Source organism: Euwallacea similis, chromosome 11 (genome assembly GCF_039881205.1).
Source record: "Euwallacea similis isolate ESF13 chromosome 11, ESF131.1, whole genome shotgun sequence".
NCBI classification, from domain to species: domain Eukaryota; kingdom Metazoa; phylum Arthropoda; class Insecta; order Coleoptera; family Curculionidae; genus Euwallacea; species Euwallacea similis.
The window spans coordinates 687538-712135 of NC_089619.1; the positions used below are offsets into that span (position 1 = coordinate 687538).

Sequence of the window (24598 nt, forward strand, 5' to 3'; positions counted from 1 at the left end):
AATTAATGACGTATTCCCGGACCCATTCACTTATGTCTTAACATGTTTTTTAAGTCGTGTAGGTGCATCCTTTAAATTTCAGTGCAAAGAGGGGTAAAGGGGCGTTGCCTCTCTCCACTTTTAATTTCAATGCAGTGCCCCTCTATACCTACCTAACCGATGGATAAGTGATTTGCGGTAAAATCCACGTAAGGGCGCACAATAAAACAACGTTTTGAAAACAAAGCTGTGTATTATTAGAATAAGGGTTTATCAGTAATGACGACTACACACCAAAGAAAATATAAAATATCTTCGCATGCACGATGTCTTTATAAATGTTATATGTAGTTTTCAAACGTTAATTAATATAATTTGTTGAAAATACGATTGATGATTCGTCAAAAAACAACAACAATGGTCCTTCTGTAACGGCCTTCTCTCGCAAACTGCAAGTCGAAGCAACCGCTCTGAAGAGTAGGTACCCGTTATATTTTAGAATTACGAGTGCAAGGTTACAGGTGAATAGATTGCTTATTTGTGCATCAATATACGATTAATTTGCTCCCTCTATAATATTAGTTAGGTAATTATATATTGCTGAAGAGTAAAGTTCCGAAAAGAGATCAGAAGACTTATCACAGTGGTATCAAAAGTTAAAGTAGGCGATACCCGCAAATAAACCATTGAGTCGAAAACACGACATTCGAGACTATCGAGTTGCCTAATGCCACTTTAGCCATTTTTCAAAATTTACTATAGGTGTAACAACCCATCAAGGACCCTTTATAATGTGAATTTTGGAAATTAACAAAATTTCTGAATGAATATGAATTGTTCACAAAATACACATAGGAAAGAAAGTGATTTTGTGACCTTTTTCTCTTTGACTTATTACTAAGCTCCTGGGGGATATTTAGAGTTACATAGGTGACTTGTTGTGGATGATTGTGATGGAGAAACGTTTTTACACTTATTCTATTTTCATGTTAACTATTTCCGTGTTATCCTAAGGATTAATCTTGAGTTCAAAATTTACTTTTTTTTCGAGAAAAGGAGGACCAGTCACAGTTCATCGACCATCAGCGTTTGATTTGCCTTGTGAGATTGTATTGATATATTGAATTTTTTGTTGAAAAATATCGAATTTTGGAAAGAAAGCGGATTATTTTAGCAGATTAAGAAAATAAATTGATGTGTTCTTAAATATCCCCCAAAATTTTCTGAGCCAAACTTTCAGCCCTATTAGGATAAGTAGGTAGGTACCTATTGGTACCCATTCCACTTGGGTATGTGCCCTGTTGCGTAAGCACTCACCCTAACCCTTAGTTTAAATCTGATTATTCGACTCTTCGTAAATGACCGGGAAAAATTGTTAAAGCCTATCTAATATAAAACCCCCAGTTAAAATTATCTAAGAGCTTAGGTCGAATATTCCAGTGTGAGACCTACGTCTATTTGGTTACGCTAAAAATACAATAGGACGCGGACAAAACATCTTTCATGCACCTAAAAATTAGAGATTTGATCCGTGAAAATTGATTTTATTGATCCGATAGTTGGAGGTCTTCCTCGGAAAATTGTATTTTTTTAAGTGGCGATCCAGAAACGTAATGCAGCAACGAGTTTTTTATAGATTGTTTGATTTCTTCTCTTGAGAATTCAATCCTAGAGCTTCTTCCTTCAAATCGATTTTCAGGATCGATACAAATTGACACATTCCTAAGCTAATCCGAAGATAAAAGAAGCTGTATGTCCGCGCCATATAACGCGTGTTCATTAAAAAAGATTATGATAGGCAGAGGACGTATGGCGCTTATTGAGCCATCATAACTTTGGGTGACAAAGTCAACCCTTAAAAGTAATCAGAATTCAATTTATCCAAGACATACCTTTGATAGTCCAACATCTATCGAGACATTTTTAATGAACTCCTGTTAGTTGAGAAATAATAGCTCTTTCTACGCAAAAAGACATGTCGAATACTAAGTTTTAGTTATAGTAGAAAATCAGTCTCATTTACAAGCCTTAATGAATATTCGTCAAACCAGAGCAGTCCGATTCATTGCCCATTAGGGCAATTACTGTATATCGCAGCTAGTCTGAGTATTGAACTTGTCGGGTGGAGCGACAGGTAAAATACCTATGACTTTTTCGATTTTTATCATTGGGTCGATGTGAAACGCGAAATGTATGAGTCCATACTTCTGATTAGGGTAATGTTAATTTTGCATCATTGCTTAATTAATTATTGTAGTAACCGTTTTCCCTTAAAATTTTTAAACTTATTCAAGTGAGTTGTGGTAAGAAATGTTAGCGCTATCTAGGAATTGAAAGATTTTCTCTCGATTTTGGGAGGCTTCACAGAGTTCCTGGAGTATGGGTAAAACTATTTAAGATAAAACGATGTAGTGCCAATTTCAATTTTACCGTGGACGTAATAAAACAATTTTGTACTTAAAGGTAAGCCTTGTTTAGTACATGCTGCCATCTATAGGGGACGATTCATGATGCAACCCCACAAGCTCCATGCTCAGACTTTATACGATATAGTACTTCCCATCCCCTCGATGTGTAATATATCTATGTTCCTATGCTAAATATACAATTGCGTTAATTATGAACAACGAAATTGGACGATTCACATTCAACATCACAAAACTGTCGTATTTGCAAAAGAAGAGTTTACGCAAGCTAAATTCGAATATGTAAATGGTTAATGATTGAGCGTTTAAAACCCTATTCAATAACAATAAATATGTACATATCAAACCACTGAAAACTATAAAACAAATCTTTTTACACCCCTAAATAAAATAATAGATCTGGGGAGAATCTCCCGGATAGCCACTAACCACTACTCGGAATTACCATGTTTATCCGAAACAGTCTCTTTAGGCCAAGCACGCTCCTGCAGCGAATCCCAATGTTTGTATTTAGTGCCTTTATTATTTTTGCCGTTCAAGCCCGCATTAGTTTGTAATTTGCTTATGCTGTTACTCTTACAGATCTCCACTTTAATTCTGGACCCTTTTGATTGGTGTAACAGTGGTGAGGTCACCATAGGCGAATCCTCTTCGCTGTCGAGACTATCCGTGTCCGGACTGGCCGTCCGTTCGCGTCTTTTCAGGCTTTGTTCCAGTCTTCGTAGAAACCTATTAGATAGTTCGTTAGAGACGTTTGTCCATGGCTGTAGGTATAAAAATGTGGTCATTTGATGTGGGGAAGTTTGGCGTTCACTCCTACAATGGTGAGTAATATAAAAGTAATGAAGTCATTAGCCATGAAGCCTACTGAGAACAACTGCGCATGCCTAAATAGTCGAATGAAAATCTTTTAGATGCCTTTAACCTTTCCGCTACGCATTTACAAGCGCGCGACGTGAACGCTATGCGCAATGTTTTTAGCGATTCCGTAAAGATACGTCCGGAGCAGGTAGAAGCTAAACTCTTCTACCAAAAAATGCAGTTCACAAATAATTGATATTAAGAGATTATAACATTTTATTAAGGAGGAAAATCTTTTATTTTACAAGATCATTTAGAATGATAAAACCAATAATGCTTTAGCGTGTGGCACCTCTCAAAACACTCTAGCACACAAAGAGGGGCGTTGCATTGCTTACATACGTATATACCGGGTGTCGCTTCTTTTGGCATGTTTGGTGCACACCACGCATTTTCGTTGGGCATTTTTTTTGTTTGTGTTGTTGGTATGAGTGCTATAAAGTGTCTTTCAGTTAGGTGTAATGGATTTTCGTCATCAGCAGATCTACCACGTCTATAATTGGTTTGTGGTTGATGATTGGCTTCTAATAGACCCTTTATAACATCTGTTTGAAAACTTGAAATGGACAGTTTTTTAAAGTTTTTATTTGGTAGTGTGGATGGGCATTTATTAGCGATAACTCCGCCAAATGAAAAAACACTTTTTTGTACCATTTGACGCTTTTTCGGACGCATTCAACAGAACCGATGATCATGTCGCTTCTATCAACAGCACCCATGTTTTCATTGTAGTCTTTGATGCAAATGGGCTTTCTTATAGGCTGATTCGTTTCGAAATCAGTTTTATTAGTATTACACTTCATAATAACAATATCGTTGTTATGAAGAGTAGAAAGCATGCTCACTTCTCTTTTGTCTTTCCGTTTTAAAGCTAGTAGATTATTGCTAGACAAATTCTATTTCGCTTTTCTTAAGTTTTTTTTGTGAGAGGGGGCATTGCGATCCTTTGCGATTTTCTTTTACTGTTCTGCACGCATTTGTACCACGGTCAAAGAGACATTGAAATAAATTTGGGCTGGTATACCAATTGTCTACAAACAATGATCCTTTATACAGGTGGCCATTCAGTGTGAGGAAGTCCAATATTTCAACAAATATGTAATTTAGAAGAAAAAGTTTCTTACAAAAGTTTTGAGTACGTAAAGGGTCCGTGTTTTAAAATTATTTTCAAGTCTACAGGGTTTTTAAATCTCTTTTAAATCCATTTAAATAAATTCCATAAATGGAATTTAAAATAAGCAAGTTATTGACTTTTCAAATAATGCAATGTCGGAGGCATATTTCGATGATTGTGGAAGAGCTTTTCTTAAATTAAAATACGTCAAAACATAGCTTATTAAATCTTTTTAGAGCTCCAGAAAACCAATTTCGTAATTCTCAACAGTTATGACACAGCATCAATTTTCATGGGACCTTGCAACTGTTAAAATTTTCAAATTTTCCTAAATAATTCGAAAACGATAAATTTTAAAGATAGAGTACCTTATATAAACTGACCTTAAAATTTAATAAGAAATCGTAAAATGGCAAAAAATTAGGGGGGTTCCATTTAAAAAAAACGATTTTTTTTTACCTCTCGTTTATGACGGACCCTGTAGACTTGAAAATAATTTTAAAATACGGACCTTTTACGTACTCAAAACTTTTGTAAGAAACTTTTTCTTCTAAATTACATATTTGCTGAAATATTGGACTTCCTCACACTAAATGGCCACCCTGTATAATATGACCTTTTCCTAAATACGGTTCCAATAAAGTACCAATAACGTTTCCAGAAACGCCGATGTCGCCATCATTGTAGTTCTGGTTCAACTCTGTTGTTGCTCCTACATAAATTATGAAGTCAAGGACATACCCCTCTTACAATCACATATTAGAAAAAAATCAATTCCAAACCGACGCCGCTTTGAAGGGATGTATTGGTTGAAATACAGTCTACCTTTGAATGGTAGTAAGCTCTCATCAATGCAAACATATGTAAATGGATAGAATGCTTCTTTGAAGGTTTTGCGTAGATGATCTACAAGTTTTCTAATTTTCCAGAGTCTTTCGTTACCAGCGTTACTATCGTTGTCTACGAAATGGAACATTCTCAGCAAAATTACATATCTATTTCGGCTCATGGTTTGAGAAAACATAGGAGTAGCCAAAAATGGCTCAGTGGACCAGTAACTAGCTATACCATTCTTTTTTACTCCAGCCATTAAAAAATTTATTGAAAGGAAACAATGAATTTCTTTGTAATCAGTAGACCTCCAACGCGTCAATCTTGATGTAGCCTCTACATGATTTTGGCACTGGTACCCGTAACACAGGTTGCACTATTCTGCGATGTATTGAGTTATTTCAAGTCCAAAGAATACTTGAAAGCAGCCGAACTGGTGTACAAGATTCATCTAAACTAGAAACTTTGCAACCAGGGTCTCCAATAAAATTATGTATTTTAGGCTCTAAGTTTTCTGATTTCCAAATAAAGTTATGGGTCTTATATAATTTGGTAGGTGGTATGTCGTATAGGAAATTATCGTCGCATTCGCTATCAGATGAGTCAAAAGTTACATTAAAATTCCGAAATATACTTGAATATTTAGTATTACCTATACATAAGTAATACATAAGCAATAAATAGTAGTTCATTACCACAGTTATTCTCAGAGCAGCCTTTTCGCTTTCCTTCGAAATTCGAATGTGTTCGTCTTCACTGTAGTTGTTAGCCAACAAATCGTACAACTCTTTGTTGGTATAGGAACGAAAAATTCCAGGCATTTTATTAGAAAAATATGAAAATAATACAACTGTTTAAAAAAAATTTATTCGTGTAACACGTTACGAGATAAAATTTTGCCGCCGGTAAAAATAATTGATCTTGTGATAATGTGATCTTGAACATTGTGAGACTATTATCAGTACGATCTATCGGAAGATACGTTAACAAAGCAAATTTTATATGCCAACATAATTGTTGGCATATAAATATTGCGAAAACTCTTTACAACTTGTTAATATTTTTTCGAAGTCAAACGTAAATATACGTCTGGAGCTGCAAAAGCAGCAGTGTATATTTACGTCGGGAGCAGTTAAAGGGTTAAAGGTCGAAAATATACATAGGTTGCCACTCACCTAATTTGATTGCTGATGGCTCGAAGTCTGCTCACTTTTTGGTACTTTGGTTGGTTCCTGCTAAAATCTAGCGATCGAGACAGCATTGGGCAGTTTGGGTTGGAGTCGTCCTGCGGGCAAAAATGCGTTATTAACGTTTAATGCGATAATACGCAAGATTTATTTTTCCACATAGGACATGTGAATAAATCAGGCTTGCGCATCTCTCTTGTCGAGTTTCAGCAATGGGGAGGCAGAGGGCGGCGCTGTATATATTTCCTGCAGTCCCCAACCCAGCGTCATTTATGTTGCATTTATCACTTATAGGTTGTCCAGTACTTGGATCTAAGGGTAACTTACCCGTTAACGTTTAGTAGAATATTTAAACTTAATGTGAACGTAAATAATGGAAATATTAACTACAACATTGGTTACAGGGCGCGGTGTCGGCCAATTTGTCGTGTTTTACCTTAGTGACTCCACCGAGAATCAGTGTTGATAGCAACAGTGAAATAGAGGAGAGTTATTGATGTTCATGAATATAAATTTTACTACAAGTTCGTAGAACCAAAAATAGACGAAGTAGGCCCCGAAAAAGTTTCAATACAATTGCATTATGCAAAATAAAAACGTTAACATTAACATATTGTATCTTGACAATAATTAATTTTTTCATCTCACATAATTTGGATTAAATCGTCTTTTTTTATCTTCAAGAATATGTGATACAAGCTTGTGCAGACTGTTCAGTCATGTCCTCTTTAAATATGTTACGTTAGTTACTGTAATTTAAATTCATTTCCTAATAGAGCGATATTTAATAAATAATAGCGTTTAAGATAATATCTCTAAGCTTTTATTATTACGTTGTGCTCTTTTTTATATGTATTCCCAGTGTTGAGGTTCCTTCGATAAAAGTGGACTGTATTAAATTTCACTTATATAAATAATGGTAAAGTATTGGTCTAAGTATGAAGCGGGAGTTTGCTTAGTTGGGAAGATTACGAACTACGTTTACGATCACATGTCTAGAGCGAGCACTGGTCAAAGAGAGCAAAATTACTGCGATCATTCCTTAAGTACTAAACCCGAGGAACTCCAACCAGGGGCGCACCAATACTAGAAGCTCTTACGGGCAATGGTCGCGCCTAAGGTCATAAATCGCCGCCATCTGGCAAATACCTATACAAGTCGCTTTCATTGAAGTATTGCAGATCCGCCGAACTGCGGATCGCGGCAATGGTCCAATTTAGAAAGCTCCCTTTGACGAGTAGCGTATTTCCCAGCCATAAAGAGCCCTTCGATATGGCCTGATGGGTACGATGGTCTGGCGCCTAGATGGAATCCTTCAAATACGTATCGATACACATGGGCGTAACTTAAGGGATGAAAGTACAAAATAAATTAACTAAGCAAACTACGCCAAGAAACAATAACCTAAAGTCCTTAACACCCAGTTCCCTACAAAAAATACTCAATTTATGATGCAACCGGCAACACTACTGAATTTTAGCGTTATGACGTGCATTGGTTTTAGTACTGGACAACTATACAGGTATTACTAGTTCAAGTGCAAACATAGGTGTGGTGTAAGTGGGATAAGGACGGCATGAGGTTTAATATGCCCCCGACAAAGACTAACAACGAAGTGGGCGGAGTCAGTCTGGCCGGTGTTCTCTCTCCAACGTTTAGATTACTATTAATTTTTCTGCCTTCGCGGAGATAGAAATTTAAAAAAATATCAGAGCAAAGAAGTAAAAATGTAAACAAATAAAAAAAATAATTAATCCATTATTAGAACTTACATTAGTAAAAATTCTGAAACAGTGAGAGATCTAGTAATACTGGACTGGCTCCGCCCACGTCAGTCGCTAGCCTCACAACCCACTTCGTTGGTACATATCAGAGGCATATTATTTAAATATCATGTGGCCCTTCTTCCACTTGCACTATTCCTATGTTTTCATTTGAACTGATGATATCTGTATGTATGGATGGATTAGAGATAAACCAAATTGATGAGAGTTTAACACTCCTAATTTGCTCCAACATAGATAGGAACTTACCTTGAGACAACAAAAAAGATGCAGCATTGACCCGCTTTCTGTTGTCATCCGATATAAAACTAAGATTCTCACCTTGTCCTCTCCGGACGACCTGCTGTGTTTCTGATCGATCCAGTTAATGGGCGACGACCATCGAACAGTATCGGGACTCGGACTGGATGTCGAATGTTTGATCACTTCCCTTGCGGACACTACACTGTCCGAGCTAGAGGAGGAACTGACCACCTGCGTTCTGGCCAGTCTCCTCTTCGGGCTCAACTTTCTCGGCGGTGGCACTTTGTAAAACGCATCTTTGATATTGGGAACATCCAGGTGATTGAGCCAAGTTGCGTTCTGATGCTGCTTTGTTGGGCTTGGGGTCTTGCAGCAGCGTGCCGCACGTTTCTCTCGCTTCCTCCCCACCTTCTTGTGTTGTGTTACAGTAGTTACGTTTACCTTGTCTGAGCTGGGAAAGTCGTAGAGTCCATCGGAGTCGGTGAATGGTAGCAGATCCTTATTTTTTCCATAAAAAAGTGGAGAGAAGCGACCCATTCCCGTCGTCCGGTCACTTAAAGGGCTTTCGCTGCGCGAGCTCATAGGACTCAAGTACTTTTCTCCTGTAGTCGAGTCCAGCTGCACGATTATTGAAGGTAACTGTAATGAGTTCTTGCTAATTGTGAGCGGGGACAGCAACCGGTCGATGGAGCTCTCTACGCTTACGCACTTCGCTACGCGCGGAATGGTCAAAGCAGCAGGTACTGGTAAGTCTAGCAGCAGTGTTTTAGTGTCGGAATCGCTCATAAACACCTCTAGCTCTTTAGCGCTTTTAACTTCACCTTCGTCGATTTTCTCGTCTATGTGATCGGTGCCAATACCTTCATCATTGGACTCTAGTAGTGGATCATCAGAAAGGGTTTCCGAGTCCGAACGCCCTCTTCGTTGGTTCCCTTGGTTGGTCTTCATGTCGCCTCCACCAGAATCAGTATTGGGTCGTAAAACTGGAGTCAACGACTGTCTCCTCAAGCACCCATGTCCCGCACCGGGAGGTCCTTGATCCTCCATTTCGCTCGGACATAATGGATTACTAGATCCACACCTTGAAGGACCGGGACTGGCCATGGAACTATACCCAGAAGAGCTTAAATTCGACTCCGAAGTATGTTGCTCAGCTCTATGTGCCATGGAAAACGGGCTCAAATAACTCATACCCCCCGCTGGCCCTCCATGGTGACCGGGCATTTTAATGGCTGGTGAAATGGGCTCTATATCTGATTCGGCTTCACTCATATTGCATGTGATAGTGATCAAAGGCGGGGCGCTCGGCAAGTCTAAAGAAGTCGGCTTCTCAAAGTCTTTGAACATCCTCCGCCCCGACTTGGCAGTGGGAGGAAATTGGAAGACCGTATCCTGGTGATGAGGGTAAGAGCGATGGGGAGGGGGTGAACCTGGGATCAAAATAGTGGGGGGCTTGTGAGTTGGGGACGGTGTTTGGATCATGAGAGTGGGGATGATTAAGGGAGGAGGGATGGGATGTGGTTCCTTCTCGTTGATTTGACTAAGAGGGGATGAACGGTTCTGGAAAATGACATTACTGCGTTATGACTGAAGGCTTCCACGGTTAATTGCAATAAAATTGAATATCTATTTTCAGGAGTTACCTTTGTCTTATACAAGGCACATTGTTGCATGGCTGCAGCTTCCTCCATAATGAGTCCGTCTTCGGCTTGAGGGTCGATGGCTATATCCGGACACCTCACTTCATCATCGTCGCTGCCGCTCACAGATATATTGGGAATCTCCACTGAAATTCTGTCGTCGCTATTGTCCAGATCATCCAAGGACGACGCGGACATTTGGCCGGCTGCCCGCCTGGCTATAGGCGATTGGCTTCTACGCATGATCGGTGTGATCGCGGGTGAAGGCATCGGTGAGGGCAACGGAGTAGGTAACTCCCTAATGGGAGAAAGGCACTTGTTGATTGTGCTTGGTATCTCTAGCAGTATCGTCGGAGGGTGCAACAAATTCATCCCGCTTCCTGAAGACCTGTGTGCGCTCAGCGGGTCCAAAACTGGCACTTCAATGGTGCTCTGAGTGTAGCTATGGTGATGGACAGGACTCTCTGGAGCTCCGCTGGAGAAAGATACTGGAGTGTGGATCGAGGAAGAAGATGATTCGTCATCGCCGACAATGTCCTCATGGGGACTGGAGGCAGTGGGAGTGGTAGAAGGGGAAAGTTTGAGGGAACACGGGAGGTTCGCACTAGCAGAAGTGGAGGAGAAGTTGCGAAACATTGCAAGAATAGAGTCTGCACTGGCAGGCTTCTGCTTCCCTATAGGGCTTTTATTTTGGCGTCTATTGATTAAAAGATCCGAGATGCTGGAACTAAGAGCGGCTGGAATGGCTAAGTCTGAGCTGGTAAACGAGTCGCTCCCTGTGGCATAAATGAAACTATGAGAACAAGAAAATACAGTAATTCGTAAATTTATACCCTGATTACTAGAAGTGCTATTCGGGCTCCTAGCAATAACGCTGGGAGACGGCGGCGTACTGGCTGGCCTGGGAAAAATACACCCCAATTTATTAGTCTGCATAATTCCCATCTCCATATCTGATCCAGAACTCATTTCCGCACTGACTTTATTCAGCAATCGTGCAAAAGTGACTTTCTTCTCTAATTTGGGATCGTTCAAGGCAGTTAAGGCGGGATCGGTGTCTGAAAGTTTGGTCTCCTTGATAATAACTGAAGGGGCAGATTGAATACCGCTGCTTTTGCGATCGGTCATCTGAATAAGCTCGCCCAAGCTGACTCTTTTGGAGACATGCTTGTTCACTGGAGAAATAAGTTGTTGGAGGATCTGCTTCTTTTCAGCTACGTTCTTTTTTGTGGGTGTTGAGTTGTTACGTTTCTTTTTGGGTGATGGGCTACCTGGGAGCATAGGGCGTGTGTCAATGGTTGTACTATCGGCCACAAAAGTGGTCGACCAGTTTGAAATCAAAATCGCTTGCGGTACTGTGGGTCGGATACCTTTTTTTGTCACACTTGACCTAGATTACTTTTTGTTGGATCCTCCTTTTTGTGTATATACATCAATATTTTGCACACAAACATGTATTGCTGGCCCAATTCATGGAGACAATTTTATTTTTTGGAATTTTCTCAGTTTATCGTTAAGGCGCAATGGCTCCGAATCTGGGCAAAGATATTAAAACTAATATAGTACTTTTGTACGAAAAAGGGTGCAATATTTCCGAAATTAGTCGTGAGTTGAATATTACGGTACGTAATCACATTGTCTTTTTTCAATTATGGTAACTTTATCACTGGCTTAAATTTGGGGACTTTTTTTTGTTTATATTGTTACTTCTGGCAAGAAATTCATCTTGAGTTGAGCGAAAAGTCTGTGAGATGTCGGCTGTGTTATACAGGGTGTTCCAAATTCGATGTGCTATTATTGCTATCTCTTAAACGGGAAGAGTTACAGGGCCGGTTAAATTGGAAGAAATGTGCCAAATTTAATACTCTTCTAAGAACCGAAAACAATGTTGCCGAATGATTTTTAGTTTCTGAGTTGTGAGTGTGAAAAAACTAAAATTAGGTCGAATTTAATTTTCTAAATGAATCGATAACTAAAGGTTTTTCATCAAAACGTTTGATACAAGAACTTCGTAGTTTTCTTATGTCGACAAACCAGTAAATTTCAAAATTTTAAATGTTCCTCAACTTTTGAGATAATGAGACAACAACTTGAGTTTTTCAAATACGGACCTGTGCATGTTTCGGCGGTTTTTAAAAGTTCTTAATAACCCCTTTAAAACGGTGTATCACAAGATAGAATTTTTTATGTCTTAGTTTAAAAGAAGTAATTTTGCATTTTTCTCTCAATAAGCTAGGCCGGTCTTGGAGTGCCAAGCAAAAAATGCAATTATTATGCCTCAAAAATACAACTAGCTGAATTGATTTATTTGAAATTATCATCCTGAAAATATTCCGGCAAACTTGGTATTCGATGTAAAATTCTAAATTTATTCGCTAGACACGTTTTTGTTATGGATCATTTTTTGTGAACTGATAAGGTACCTTCGCTCAGAATACGCGTCAAGCGATTTTGAACCTTAGCGTGGTCGACCACTTTTGTGGCCGATAGTACATGAGATATAAGTTCACATAAAATACGTCAATAGTCGTAAGCAGTTATGGATAGAGTGAGATAACCAATTTCCAAGGATTGAACCTTCAACCTGAACCTATTGGGAAGTACCTAACAAGGTGCTGTGATACGAAAAAAACAAAGAAAATAATCGGTTATTTTTGCTCAAAACCTCTCATGACTATTACCCGTATTATGTGCTTCTTAAGATCAAGTTGATGCATCGTTATTCCGGTGGTTATCAACAGTGAACACATGAATCTTTCTCACTTTGCAAACCTGCCGGAATTCCGAAATACACCCGCTTTATTACAATATTACATAAATAGCCGAAAGCAAAAAACTAAAAATACCACGACTTTGTTGCAGATTTGTCCTTAACAACTGTATTCATTAGTGACCTGCATTATCCATTGTTAGATACATCTTTTTGATGCATTTTCAAATTTTTAATACGTTGGCCCGCTCGTTCACCAGATCTTTCTCCCTTAGATTTTTATTTATTCGGAACTATAGAAGACCCCATTAAAAGCACTTTAATATGTGATACATTATCGTAATGGAAAAAAAGTCAAATTCAAACATGTAAAAATATAAGGTGGTGTTTATTAACAAAAATTGATGTACGTTGCTGAAAATCGAAATCTCGTATCTTTTATAGTTACTGAGACCCCCATGCTCCAGACACGGACACTTTGTATTACTTGTTATGAGAATAACGGGCTATCAAAATTAATATTCAGGTAATTTGTGATGAATCCAGTTGTTACACCTCTAGTACAATCATGAATTAAATTCGTAAGTTTGTTCGTGTGTAAGAAAGATTTGCTTTCCAGAGCAACTGAATCAAATCGAAGTCGAGGTTAGTTCAACTTAATGTAAAACATGATTGAACCAGTAGGCTCTTTCTTGAGCAAAACAAAATAAAACATTTATTTACAAGTAATTCAGTGCAACCTACCAGCCACACGCAAAGTGAGAAGGAACAGAGTTATATCTACAAAAAGAGAAGTAAGTGGTTTCAGTATTGATAGTGGAAGGAAAGGAAGTGCTTTCCGGATTGCCATAATCCAAAAACATTTATGAAGTACATATGAGTTACATGTCTGATATCCTTGTGAAAATTGTCAAGAAATATAAATAGAAGAACAAGACAGAGGTGTACGAGTGAACAGAAGTAGAACAAGACAAAGAGTGGACAGTACAGCGCAGGCTGGGCGCCTTACGTCTCGGGGGCGGCTTAAGTAAATCGTCCAAACTGAACGTGCGCGCCGTTGCGGGTGAATAACCGCCCGCGGCGCCGCAGCTCGCGTGTGGGCTGGTCAGGCTGAGGATGGACGGCTTGCGAATACCCAGACGACCGAAGATCGATCGGCCTTGAGCCGGTCCTGGAGACGGCGTTGCTGCGGCCAAGATGGCAGCAGTTGCTCCCGAAGCTGCAGCCAGCTGCTCTCTCACTGAAGTGCTTCGTAGCGAGTGTACTGAAAACTCTTTACCAATAATGTTGGAATCATTCTTATGGCTAAATAAGTACTCCTATTCCGGTTATCGTCCTCGGCCAACAGCTTCTCGATTTTTTCTGGAAAATGTCGTTTGGCGCACCATACTAGTCCGATGACCCCCATCACAACGAAAACGGTCATCAAGCCGAGCCAGAACGGTTCGTGGAGCATGCGCTCGCTCAAAGGTTTATAAGGTATGTGGAGCATGCGTTTCTCGCACCGCGGGCCTACAAGAGATATCTGGCACTCCATTTTAAAGAAACTCTCATACGTACCTTCCCACCAAGCATGGCAGCGGCATTGGAATCCATTCCCTTTTTCCATACAGGTGCCACGGCTCTCGCACGGATTGCCCTCACAAGGTTTGCGCTTTTGCTCGCAGGTCGGTCCTACGTATCCCGGTTTGCACAGGCACCGGTAGCTTGAGTTGGTCAGTTGGCAGGTTCCAAAGATGCAGGGTTCCAAGTCGCACTGGGTGATGGCGCAAAATAAGCCTATTGGGAGTTTATACTATCGATGAAGGCGCTGTGAAATGTAAACAAATTGGGGAAAGTGTAAGTATTGTACGTTAAATCTAATGACGTGATAATTCGCTTTTTGTGATTCACATCCCAGCAACCATCGGTGGTCACAATAACGTATTTAGCGCACATTGCAAAAGATGCAGAAAAAAAAGGGTAGGAAGAAAAAATGCAAGGAAAAGTGTAGGAAGAAAAGTGCGGGAAAAACAAACTGCTGTACAATAGAATTTTTTTTGATTATGCAATGAGTAAGAAACAAATCTGTCTAACTCTTCGAACAAAACCGTCTGTTAACGAGGAGCATATTTAATCGCTCCAGGAATTTGTATAACAGACGGGGATAATTATCTTTAAATATTCCGCTTTTAGCTCCGCTCTTTATTCAGGCTCTAAAGCAAACATAAGGTGCGAAAAGCTAGGCAGCTGACCTGAATTCCCGCATTGAAAACATTTTTTTTATGGTCATTAAAAAAAGGCAACATTTGTTATGCTTTATTTTAACCGAAAACACCATTTTTCTACAATCACCTACAAAAAGAAACATAACAATCGAAAATAATAGTCGCGAAGAGAAGTGTTAGTACACGAGTGTTTGAAATTCCTCCCCCAGCGTGTGTTCGGAAAAACAGATGAGTCGTGGGCACAACGCAAAGGACTTAGCTATATCCTAAATCTTATCCTATCCTAAAACCTATATCCTAAATGCCCCGAAGTTGTATACGGGTACGCTAAAAAAATGACTATACACATATCAAAGTAGTATGTGTCAATGTCATAAATTTTGCGGACAATTGACATTGACATACATCAAATTATCTTCTCAGCGGCAGAAAATGCGCTTTGTGTCATTTGTTGAACAATATTTCTTTGCTTTATAGCAAAATAACTTGAAAACCTCAATAAAACTTACCAGTAAAATGACCGACACATTGACACATCTTCATTGACGTTTTTTTAACGCATTTCCCCCCATTCAGACAGGGATTGGGGGCACAACTCTCCACTTCATTGCGACCATAGTTGATGAGCTTTTTCTTGAACTCTTCGTCAGGTTGCACGCTCAATGTTCCGTTTAATAAGGTCCCCAAAAGACCACTTTTCTGCCTTAGCTGTAAAGAATTGAGAAACGACTTTATGTAGATGGTGGGATTAGCGAAGAGGGCGTCGTCCTCGAGGGTGCGTTCGAAAGGGGAGGAATAGCAGAGCTTCCATAAGGTGCCATTGGTGGCTGAGTAACTGTCGAACACCTCCACTTGACCGTTTTTTTCTTGGCAGTTGATGTGGCTGAGTTTCACCGAGTGTAGGGCTATGGATATAACATGTCCCGGGGGGGCGACAAAGCGTTGAAGGAAGTCCAAATTTGAGGGAGATCGTTGAGGAAAGTTCACGTGGAATACCGGACCTAAGAGTGTAAATACGCCCTAATAGCTCCACTTGTTGGAAAAAGTGTCCGAATTGATTCTTTCGCAAGGTGATTTTTACCTGAAGAATTGTTCAGAAGCGTTACAGTTTTCTCCTCAATAGACGACTCGTCTGAAATCCGGTACAACGCCCTGAATCCGCGTCCTTTGGGCCACTTTCCTGTTTGCAACCTCAGCTTTAGTACGTCGCCTATGGACATGAAATTTCCTGGAAAAAAACCGAAATAGTCACATGAAATCATTCAGACAAAAATAATATATCTGCAATTTTCACTTCAGCTTCAGCTGCGTTACTTGAAATGAATATCATTAAACTGAATCAGATATTTCTTCGCGTAGGACCCCAACGCCTAAGATAACAAGAAATTAGATCAAATTAATCGAGCTAATTGGGTTGGCGTTGGAAAATCTGCCTACTAATATTTAGTTAATTTCCCTAGCTTATTAGCGCATTTTTGTAATTAAAGAAAGCTTTTGAGAGTTCAAGAAGATTAAACACGGAAAGGAGTTTTTCTGCTAAGGAAGGCAAATATCACAGAAAGTGATGATATTTCGATCCTACTTTTTTATTTTTGCCCGTGCGATGGAAACATCGCGACTTTACTGCAAATACCATTAAAGCGAAATAGTTCATTAAAAATATTAAGGTGTTTTTAATTTCAAAAAGTTATTACTGGCCAGTACTTTTCGTACAACTCAACAGCGCATGTGCGCATTGCGCGATTGAGCTGTACCGACGCAAACGAAGACATTTGGTACGAAGCCGAAACAAATAAATGTCGCTTAGGCCGAATTGCAAAGTACACTTCGTTTACCAAAATTCGACCCTCGTAAATCTTCATGTTATCTCAGTTTCATCAAATTCCTTATGTGTGGATGAGAAATTATTTTCCGCACGCACTAGCGCGTAATTTTCAAGGCAGCTTTGCGCACGGAAAAATGCACTTATGCTGCCCACGAAAAGAAAAAATCGTTGTCACACCAACTAAAATTTGAAAATAGCAGTGCGTGTCAGCAAAGTTATGTTTGTTTGTTGGAAAACTCTGAAAACAACGGCACGACAAATATAAACTTTTTTCTTACCCTCAGTCAAAAGGTCGCTCATTTGAAAAGGCCTGAAAGTTTCCAGTTTTTTGCCGAGCTGCATCTCGAACGTGACATCGTCGTTTTGGTTATTTATCGGCTCCCCGACTTTGTTCTCCCCGAGGTCGACGTCCGTGAATTCAAGCCAAATCCTTTTTCCTGGGGGAGCCTGGATAAAGATGGAGCAATCGAGGTGGGCGAGCAAAAACTCTGGATAGTTGGGACTTTCGATGACACCCTCGCGGGCCGTTAATGTTTGGGTGGGGCATGCTGATACGTCGACGGCCCTCCAGGTTAGGGCAAAGCTGAAAGTTTCGGGTAAGTTTAGACACGTATACATGCGGGAAAACAGGGAAAGGGAGAGGGATTGTTTTAACAGTGTTGTTAAAAGACCACTACTTGTTTCAGATACGTGGGAAAAAATCTAACTGCGACATAGTCGGTAAGATTTTTCCTGGGGTGTAGGAGCTTTATATGTTTGTCTGGACGTCCGAAGCTATCGTCTGACAAAAAAGTCGCCAGTCTTTTTTGTCGTTCAGCTGCTTGAGTGCACACCCTTAAGCAGCAAAGCAATTTACCCTGAATGCCAGTTTCATAGCACTTGTGCAATTGTTTTTTTATAGTTCCTACTGAGATTCTCTATTTGAATTTTTTAATATCAGTTGCCTTCGAATTTGAAAAACTTTTCAAAGAGGATTTGGAATAATACGGGGAGTCATTCGTCGAGCTCCTATGGGTTTCCTTATGACTTCATAAAATATCAAGTATGGGGATCTATATGAGGCTAATGAAAAGGAATTTTAAAATTTCGCCCCTTTTTTTGGGACATCCTGTAGGGTTGTCGCTAATTTTAAAAGTCATTAGCCCCATATACATCCTCATAATTGATTTTTTATGAAATCGTAAATAAACTCACAAGGGTCCAAAGGGCTGTTGAATAAACACCCTATATTAGACCACTGAGGAAAAGGGGCTAATCTAAGGTAAATATCCTTAGGGAAGCTTAAAGAAGGGAGAAAATACTATTATCCCCATCATTCGGATAATGCTGTGGACGCTGCGAAATTCATTTAACTTGATATAACCTAAATAAGAGATCTTGCAAACATCTTGTTGATCTCTAACAGAACATGAAGAAAAGGACTTAATTATGAGGGTCCGTTTGAGCGAATTAAGAGGATCCTTTAAAAACTTCTAGAATTGCCAGGAGATCATTTACCTGGGAATGAAAGGTAACAAAAACCAGCGGACATTGTTTTAGTTTTAATGCCCGTTACTCAAGGTAACGGGCCGTAAATTTCTAATAATGAGCGTCGCTCTTGGCAACGGGTTGTAAACTAAAAATAAAAGCGTTGAAATATGATCTGAAGTCAAAAACAGTGACATAATAATGAAAAACGATTAGTGCAGTTATGGTCGAGGAGTACGTGGGAGCCCGACCCAATCGTCAAGATGGACGAACAAAAAAAGTTTCTCCTTGTAGATTTATGGCGTTCTAAATCGACCGGTGAAGGCAAAAATTCTTATTTCATATCAAAAAATCATAAGCCGAATTAAATAGGCCTGAGAACTGATAAAATGACAAATCTCCAATAATACCAAAAGGACAATTAAGGAAATCCTCTTACCCGCTGCCTGTGCCCGAATAATCCGAATGGAACTTCACTTCTGCCTCGTTGGTTTGCGAGACAAAATCAAATCGTTCCATTTGGGTGGAGTGGCTGCCACAAAACCTGGTGGCATCCGGGAATTTCTTTTTGCTCCAAATGGAAGAGGATCTCAGCTCCACGTAGTCATACAGACACTCTGCCTGTAGTTCGATGTCGACCTTGGAGAATCTGAAAATATGAGATTTTTTTCAATCTCTATAGTCGACTGATTTCGATGCAAATTTCTCTAAATTCGACGCTAGTGTTTGATTTTCAAACGTCTTTAAGTAAAAAAAGAGTTGTTTGGATATGACGTCACTCAGATGCGAATTTTTTTAAAGTTCAAGATGAGCAATGATTACGTGACGTAATTCAAATGAACATTTAGATACACATAATGTTTGTACGCTTATGTGAAAATGACGGACATTTAGAACACCTATTATGTAAAATTATTAATATTGAGGCAATTTTATGTTTCGATTTAATTACAATAAAACTTTCAAGTATCAGTTCTATTACTTATTTCTAATTTAAAACCATTTAATTATACGTCTAGATGTTTTACTTATGGTTTTTGCATTTTAGATATTATCGACTACATTTACTGGTGAAATTTCAGAAACTTTGGTACCATTGAAAAGTTTATTGAAAATGCTTTCCGACGATATGTCGCAACCATGCTTGCGTTATTAAAAAAAGTATTTGGAGGGCTGAGGTGCGTTAGGTAGAGGTTAGTAAGTTCATCATATTCTCAATTATCTTCCTCCATCATATTATGATAGACGTGTTTTTGGATTTTTCCATTGCCGGCATAATTTTCAAGATATTGACGAATTGATATTTGTGTTTTTAAAAAATTCACTCTGTACATAATGAGACTGGCAAGCTTCGAATTTGGGACACACTACATTATTCACGGTGCTAACAAAAGTTGATCTAGGGTCAAATTAGCACCTTCAATGGAGATTAGCTCGATGCTAAAGTCAACATCTCATCAATAATTTGGTCTTTAGGACTAAAGAAAGGTCAGAAAATAAAAGTTTAGCGTTAGCCAAATTCCTGGTTTCTATGGAAAATAGCGTGAACCGTACTATTTCACATTTTCAACCATTTATCATGCAAGGTTTCTAGAGCTTATGGCTGAAGTTCCCGTTAAATTATTCCGTCTCATTTAAATATTTGAGTCGCATGTGTCTGCTCTATAACCTACCTTACTTTCCTGACTAGAAAATTGTATAATTTCACGAAATTCTTCATGCCACGTCACTCAGATGTGAACGAGGCTCACGTGACGTCATCTAGAGACGTATTTGTCCAAATTTCACGTTATTTTTACAATTTAGAAATATGGCAGAATTCGCCATTTTTGTGATCTCAATGCAGATGGAAATTTTCAAACTTTCGTCAATATTCAGTTTTATAAAAAATAAAAAAAAATTGTGAATATAAACTCACCTGATCTTCAACCTTGTTCTTTCGGGTCCGATGATTTTAACTAAAAAATCCATGTTGTTGTAGTAATTTTCGGGAAAATTCGGAGTCGTCAGGTGTCCATCTAAGCTATTTAAAGTCTGGTTGAAGTCTATCGTGGAGTCTAAAAGTTGGCGTTTTCGTTTGCAGACATATCCACCCACTTTCGCGCATCTGAAAGATACAAAACCGATCATTTGTTACACGCATTTGCGTCTGAAAACTTGAATTTTTCTGTATTGACCGCGAAAAAGATTTTCATACATTTTTTGTAGGTAGAAATTTTGCCCTCTTTTCTTATTTTTGCATTTGTCAAGCTCAATTATTTTCCTCATATGAGCATAGATGAGTAAATGATTTAAAATACATTGAGTTAAAAGCAATTTTTTTATTTAATTTAAAGCGTTTATGATTATTTAGAAAATTTTGATTGAATCAAAAAAACAAAAAAGGTGTTTCTATTTATTTGCGATAACTATTTTTCTTTTTCATTACTGTTCTGATTTTATTATTTTCTCTTCTTTTATTTTTTTCTTTTTTAATAAATCACCTTTGTGACTTCCAATACAGCCCACTAGGTAACGGAGGTGAGGGCGATGGCATCCACTGGATGCCCAAACATCGTGCTTCCATCTTCGCATCTTGCAAATCATTTTCAGTGGGCCGATTCCCTGGAAGCCAGCCCTGGAACTCCATCGGATTTCCGTCGATCCACTCAAAGTCTGCCTCAGGGTCTGCTTTCCCTCCTAACCTACGTCAAGGCAGAAAAACGTGATAAAGGACTGCGATCAATGCACCGCAGTAGGATAATCCGGGTTTAGTTGGAATAAATGGAGTTTAAGGGTTTCAGTGTGCTCTAAATGTGTGGTTTGGTTTGCTCGTTGCTTTATTCTTTTTGTTTGATTTGCGATTTTAGTTTTATTAAATAAATTTAATGTACACAAAATTTTGCCTTTCAACAATTGTTTATTTTTCAATAATCAGGGCTGGACTTGATGCTTTTGAAAGGGGGAAATCCATGAAAAAACAGAATCAATACTTTAAAATACAATAATATGGAAAATCTCAATATCGAACAACTTCTGAAATTACAGAGTTAGGGATAAGAATTAATTACAGAGTTGATTTTCATACTACACATTTTTGATATTCGAAAAAAGTTTAACGGAGTCATGTCGGTAGAACGGGGCGGCCAAGGATATTCTGAGCGCATCCCGATCCATCTTCCAAGAAATTTATATGACATATATTCCTGCAATCTGCATCTAAACTCTTGAACTATGTGCGGTATAAAAGCCAACGGGAAATTGGAGGAATCCCATTCAAGCAAAATGGGAAATGAGTCCCAAATATTCCAACTTACATGTTAAGCCCAAAGTGATATTGGTGATGTATAATCCTGTAGACAGAGGCGTAGTTCAATTTCGAGACTCGGAGATTAATTAATACGGGTTAATTAACAGATTAACTTTAGTAAGTAGGTAGTACTGAATTTTTAGGAATCCGTGTTTGCGCATTTGGAGAGACCCAATCTCAAGGTTTAACCGCAAGTGGTGCAATCTTGACAAAAATTAAGTTGATTGGCGACCTCCACTAAGGTTGCAAATTTTCAAAAACTTACTTACCAATAAAGGGCATTCGTCCTATATTCCGCATTTTTTCTTATAATGCTGGTGATAAATCTCGCCTCTTCTGCAGTGGTAATCGAGGACAAAAGAGCTTTCATACCTCGACAAATTTCTTGTGCGGTGGGCCACGTGACCTCAGGGTAATTGACAACCAAATAGCAAGCCCCGTTGAACATATTTAGGCGTTCATCCTCGCACTGCATTGCTGAAAATTAAAAAAAAAAGTTTAATATCGCATTTTTTAGAGAATTTTTCAACTGGGAAAAAAATGTTTTGCTCCTCACCGTTCTCCATTGACACTCGGGCTTTGTAACCTCCGAAATGGTGGCTATAGTCAGAACTAAAGCGTAAAATGAGTTTTGACCCGTGGCCTACATAACGAAGCAACTTCAGCTTTGCGCTCCAATCTCCGCAAAGTCTTCTACTCGAGGAATTTGTCGCTGAACCATTGGATGTGTGCTCTATGATTTCTAAGTAGTCGTAACTGCAACTGAATCATAAAATCATTAAATGATTAAACGTTAAACAAATAAAAATCAAATTGGTGCATAAAAATTGTCACATAAATAAAAAATAGAATTATTAAAACAAAAATTAAAGGTGGTAAATGAAAAAAATTAATTATCAAAAACTGCTTTTTAACAGAAACTAAAGCTACGTGATAACAAATTCCTCCCGTTTTCCACGGACGTTATCCTTCTCGGATATGCACTATTTTTACCTTGGTTCATTTTCGATGACTAGCTCATCAAAGTCCAAAATAATACGGTAGCCTGATGGGGCAATTATTGTAGTATCACAGTCTGCATTGTCAGGGTAATGTCTTGGAAATCCAGGGCTGGAAATAGACGCCCTGGGGGATTGTCTGGATAGCTTGAGGGTGCGGTTGCAATCCGCCGACCAGTTTTCCTCCAGTGGTTCTGAAAGTACAGGATTAGTCAAATTCGCTGCTCACCATTAAGATCTCGGAAATCGTAAGAGACACGAAGCCGATTAAATTCGGTCAAACTTGTGCACCTTTTTGTTCAATAGAACTATAAAGCGAAAATCCGATGGCTCTATCTTCTAGAGGACGAACAAAATCGGTGGCGACTGCTATTTCGAATGGCTCGATTTCAAACGAAGTCCTTGTGTAAATGTGGAACTTACATACCCTTTTCATAAGGATGAATAATATTCAAATTCAGCCTAGTATCTCCTAAGGAAATGCGAAGTTTTTATACAGGACAAGGTGATTTATGGCCCCGATGGTCATCATACGAGATAAAAAGCACTATTTGTCATATACGGTCCACTCCCTATTTACCATTCCCAGTCACGTCCCTAAATCGATTTATATATGTTTTTTATCGCATCGAACGAACGAAATTTCAACATAAATAAGTCGTATTTCCATAAAATGTTTCACGCTTCCGAAGAAAAGTAAGGGATTGTGAATATTGCTCGTAAATTATTATTACTAAACTAGCCAGTCAATAGTTTCCAGTCGATTTAATGGGTGTGTTTTGAAACCCAAGAAAAAAAATGGAGGCTTAATGTCTACATCAGCCCTAGAAGTGTTTTAAAAAGCACAAGAAAAAATTGGAGCGTCTAAGTTTGTATCGGTCCTGGGAGTGTTTTGAGAAGCGCAAGAAGAAATTAGAGGCTTTAGGTTTGCATATGTACTGATCGTGCTTTTAAGAACACAAGAAAAAAGTTCCCACGTTTTTCAGCAATTTACTTTCCTAAAAACGAACTACTTTTCGTTTTCACTGTGTATATGTGCTGAGTGAAATACTCACCGTCATTTTGTAGTTTTTCGCAGATGAAGAAGTTAGGAGTGGCGCAGTCGCGATCATTCCACATAAACTCTGGAGCAAGCCCTATGGATGTTGTGGGCAAAGTGAAAGTTCTTCGAACTTCCACGCAGTCTTGGTCGCTTAAGCCGTCGTCGTTCGGCTGCCGATTGTAGTACTGGTGCTGAGGCCATCCAGCAAACCAATCTGAGAAGAAGCAGTTTTCCGTATATTTCTACATGTGGTGAAAGGACAAAGCATCCAATAAGGTCAGCATGGTCATAAAATTAAATAAACGAACAGTATACAGGCAAGGCGCCCCAAATTCGTCTCGCAACATGGGAACCTTGATTTCGATAATAAAAATCTGTTATTACTTTTGGAGATCACTGAGTAAAATCGAAAATTGCTATTTATTTTTGTTTGCAGGCCAAAATTAGTGAAAACGTGCTGCAAGATTTATTTTTTAGACAATTTTCTATTGAGAACATATTTAATTCCAGATGTTGATCACGTTAGCGCCACGCCTTTAAAGTGATCCTCGTAATCTGCTGGCATCTTCTGGCTCAGAAACCCAATTACAGCTGACGCCGCTAGATGGTGCCACGCACCTTATAGTGCGTTTTATTGTACGACGAATAGGTATTTAAGCGTTAAATTGAAAATACCAGGTCAGGAGCGCTTTCATTGTCGCAACTCATGTAAACACTGAAGTGACTAAAGTTTAAACTCTGAGTTATTAGAAAATTTGCAGAAATAAATTATTTTTGGATTTTTTTAAAATGAAGAAACCAACATCATGCAGAGTGTTGTTCGAATATTCGAATATATCTCGGTAATATTCTTTAGATATAGGGGAATTTTCGTATTATAGGAGCCTTTTTTTCCAAATGCAGATCAAATTTGGATCCATAAATAAGTGAATTTATTAAATATTTCATGTTCGGCTTACAGTTGCACTGCGACAGAATGCGGGGAGCTATTCATA

General features: G+C 38.8%; 1 protein-coding gene across 1 annotated transcript in view; it reads right to left on the reverse strand.

Annotated features, from left to right (window-relative positions):
- Nucleotides 1-212: 212 nt before the first annotated feature.
- The window catches only part of LOC136411947 (uncharacterized), a 103344-nt gene continuing 78958 nt past the window's right edge, over nucleotides 213-24598 (reverse strand). The window contains exons 8-25 of the mRNA XM_066394746.1: nucleotides 23617-23817; nucleotides 22557-22755; nucleotides 22120-22325; nucleotides 21833-22040; nucleotides 20758-20958; nucleotides 20193-20381; nucleotides 18714-18923; nucleotides 17086-17390; nucleotides 16064-16210; nucleotides 15492-15983; nucleotides 14336-14554; nucleotides 14093-14287; nucleotides 13785-14039; nucleotides 10899-11336; nucleotides 10069-10841; nucleotides 8504-9985; nucleotides 6387-6496; nucleotides 213-3134 (exon numbers count right to left, since the gene is read on the reverse strand). Coding sequence (XP_066250843.1) covers nucleotides 2837-3134; nucleotides 6387-6496; nucleotides 8504-9985; nucleotides 10069-10841; nucleotides 10899-11336; nucleotides 13785-14039; nucleotides 14093-14287; nucleotides 14336-14554; nucleotides 15492-15983; nucleotides 16064-16210; nucleotides 17086-17390; nucleotides 18714-18923; nucleotides 20193-20381; nucleotides 20758-20958; nucleotides 21833-22040; nucleotides 22120-22325; nucleotides 22557-22755; nucleotides 23617-23817 — 6128 coding nt within the window. The 3' untranslated portion in view covers nucleotides 213-2836. The remainder of the gene's footprint in view (nucleotides 3135-6386; nucleotides 6497-8503; nucleotides 9986-10068; nucleotides 10842-10898; nucleotides 11337-13784; nucleotides 14040-14092; nucleotides 14288-14335; nucleotides 14555-15491; nucleotides 15984-16063; nucleotides 16211-17085; nucleotides 17391-18713; nucleotides 18924-20192; nucleotides 20382-20757; nucleotides 20959-21832; nucleotides 22041-22119; nucleotides 22326-22556; nucleotides 22756-23616; nucleotides 23818-24598) is intronic.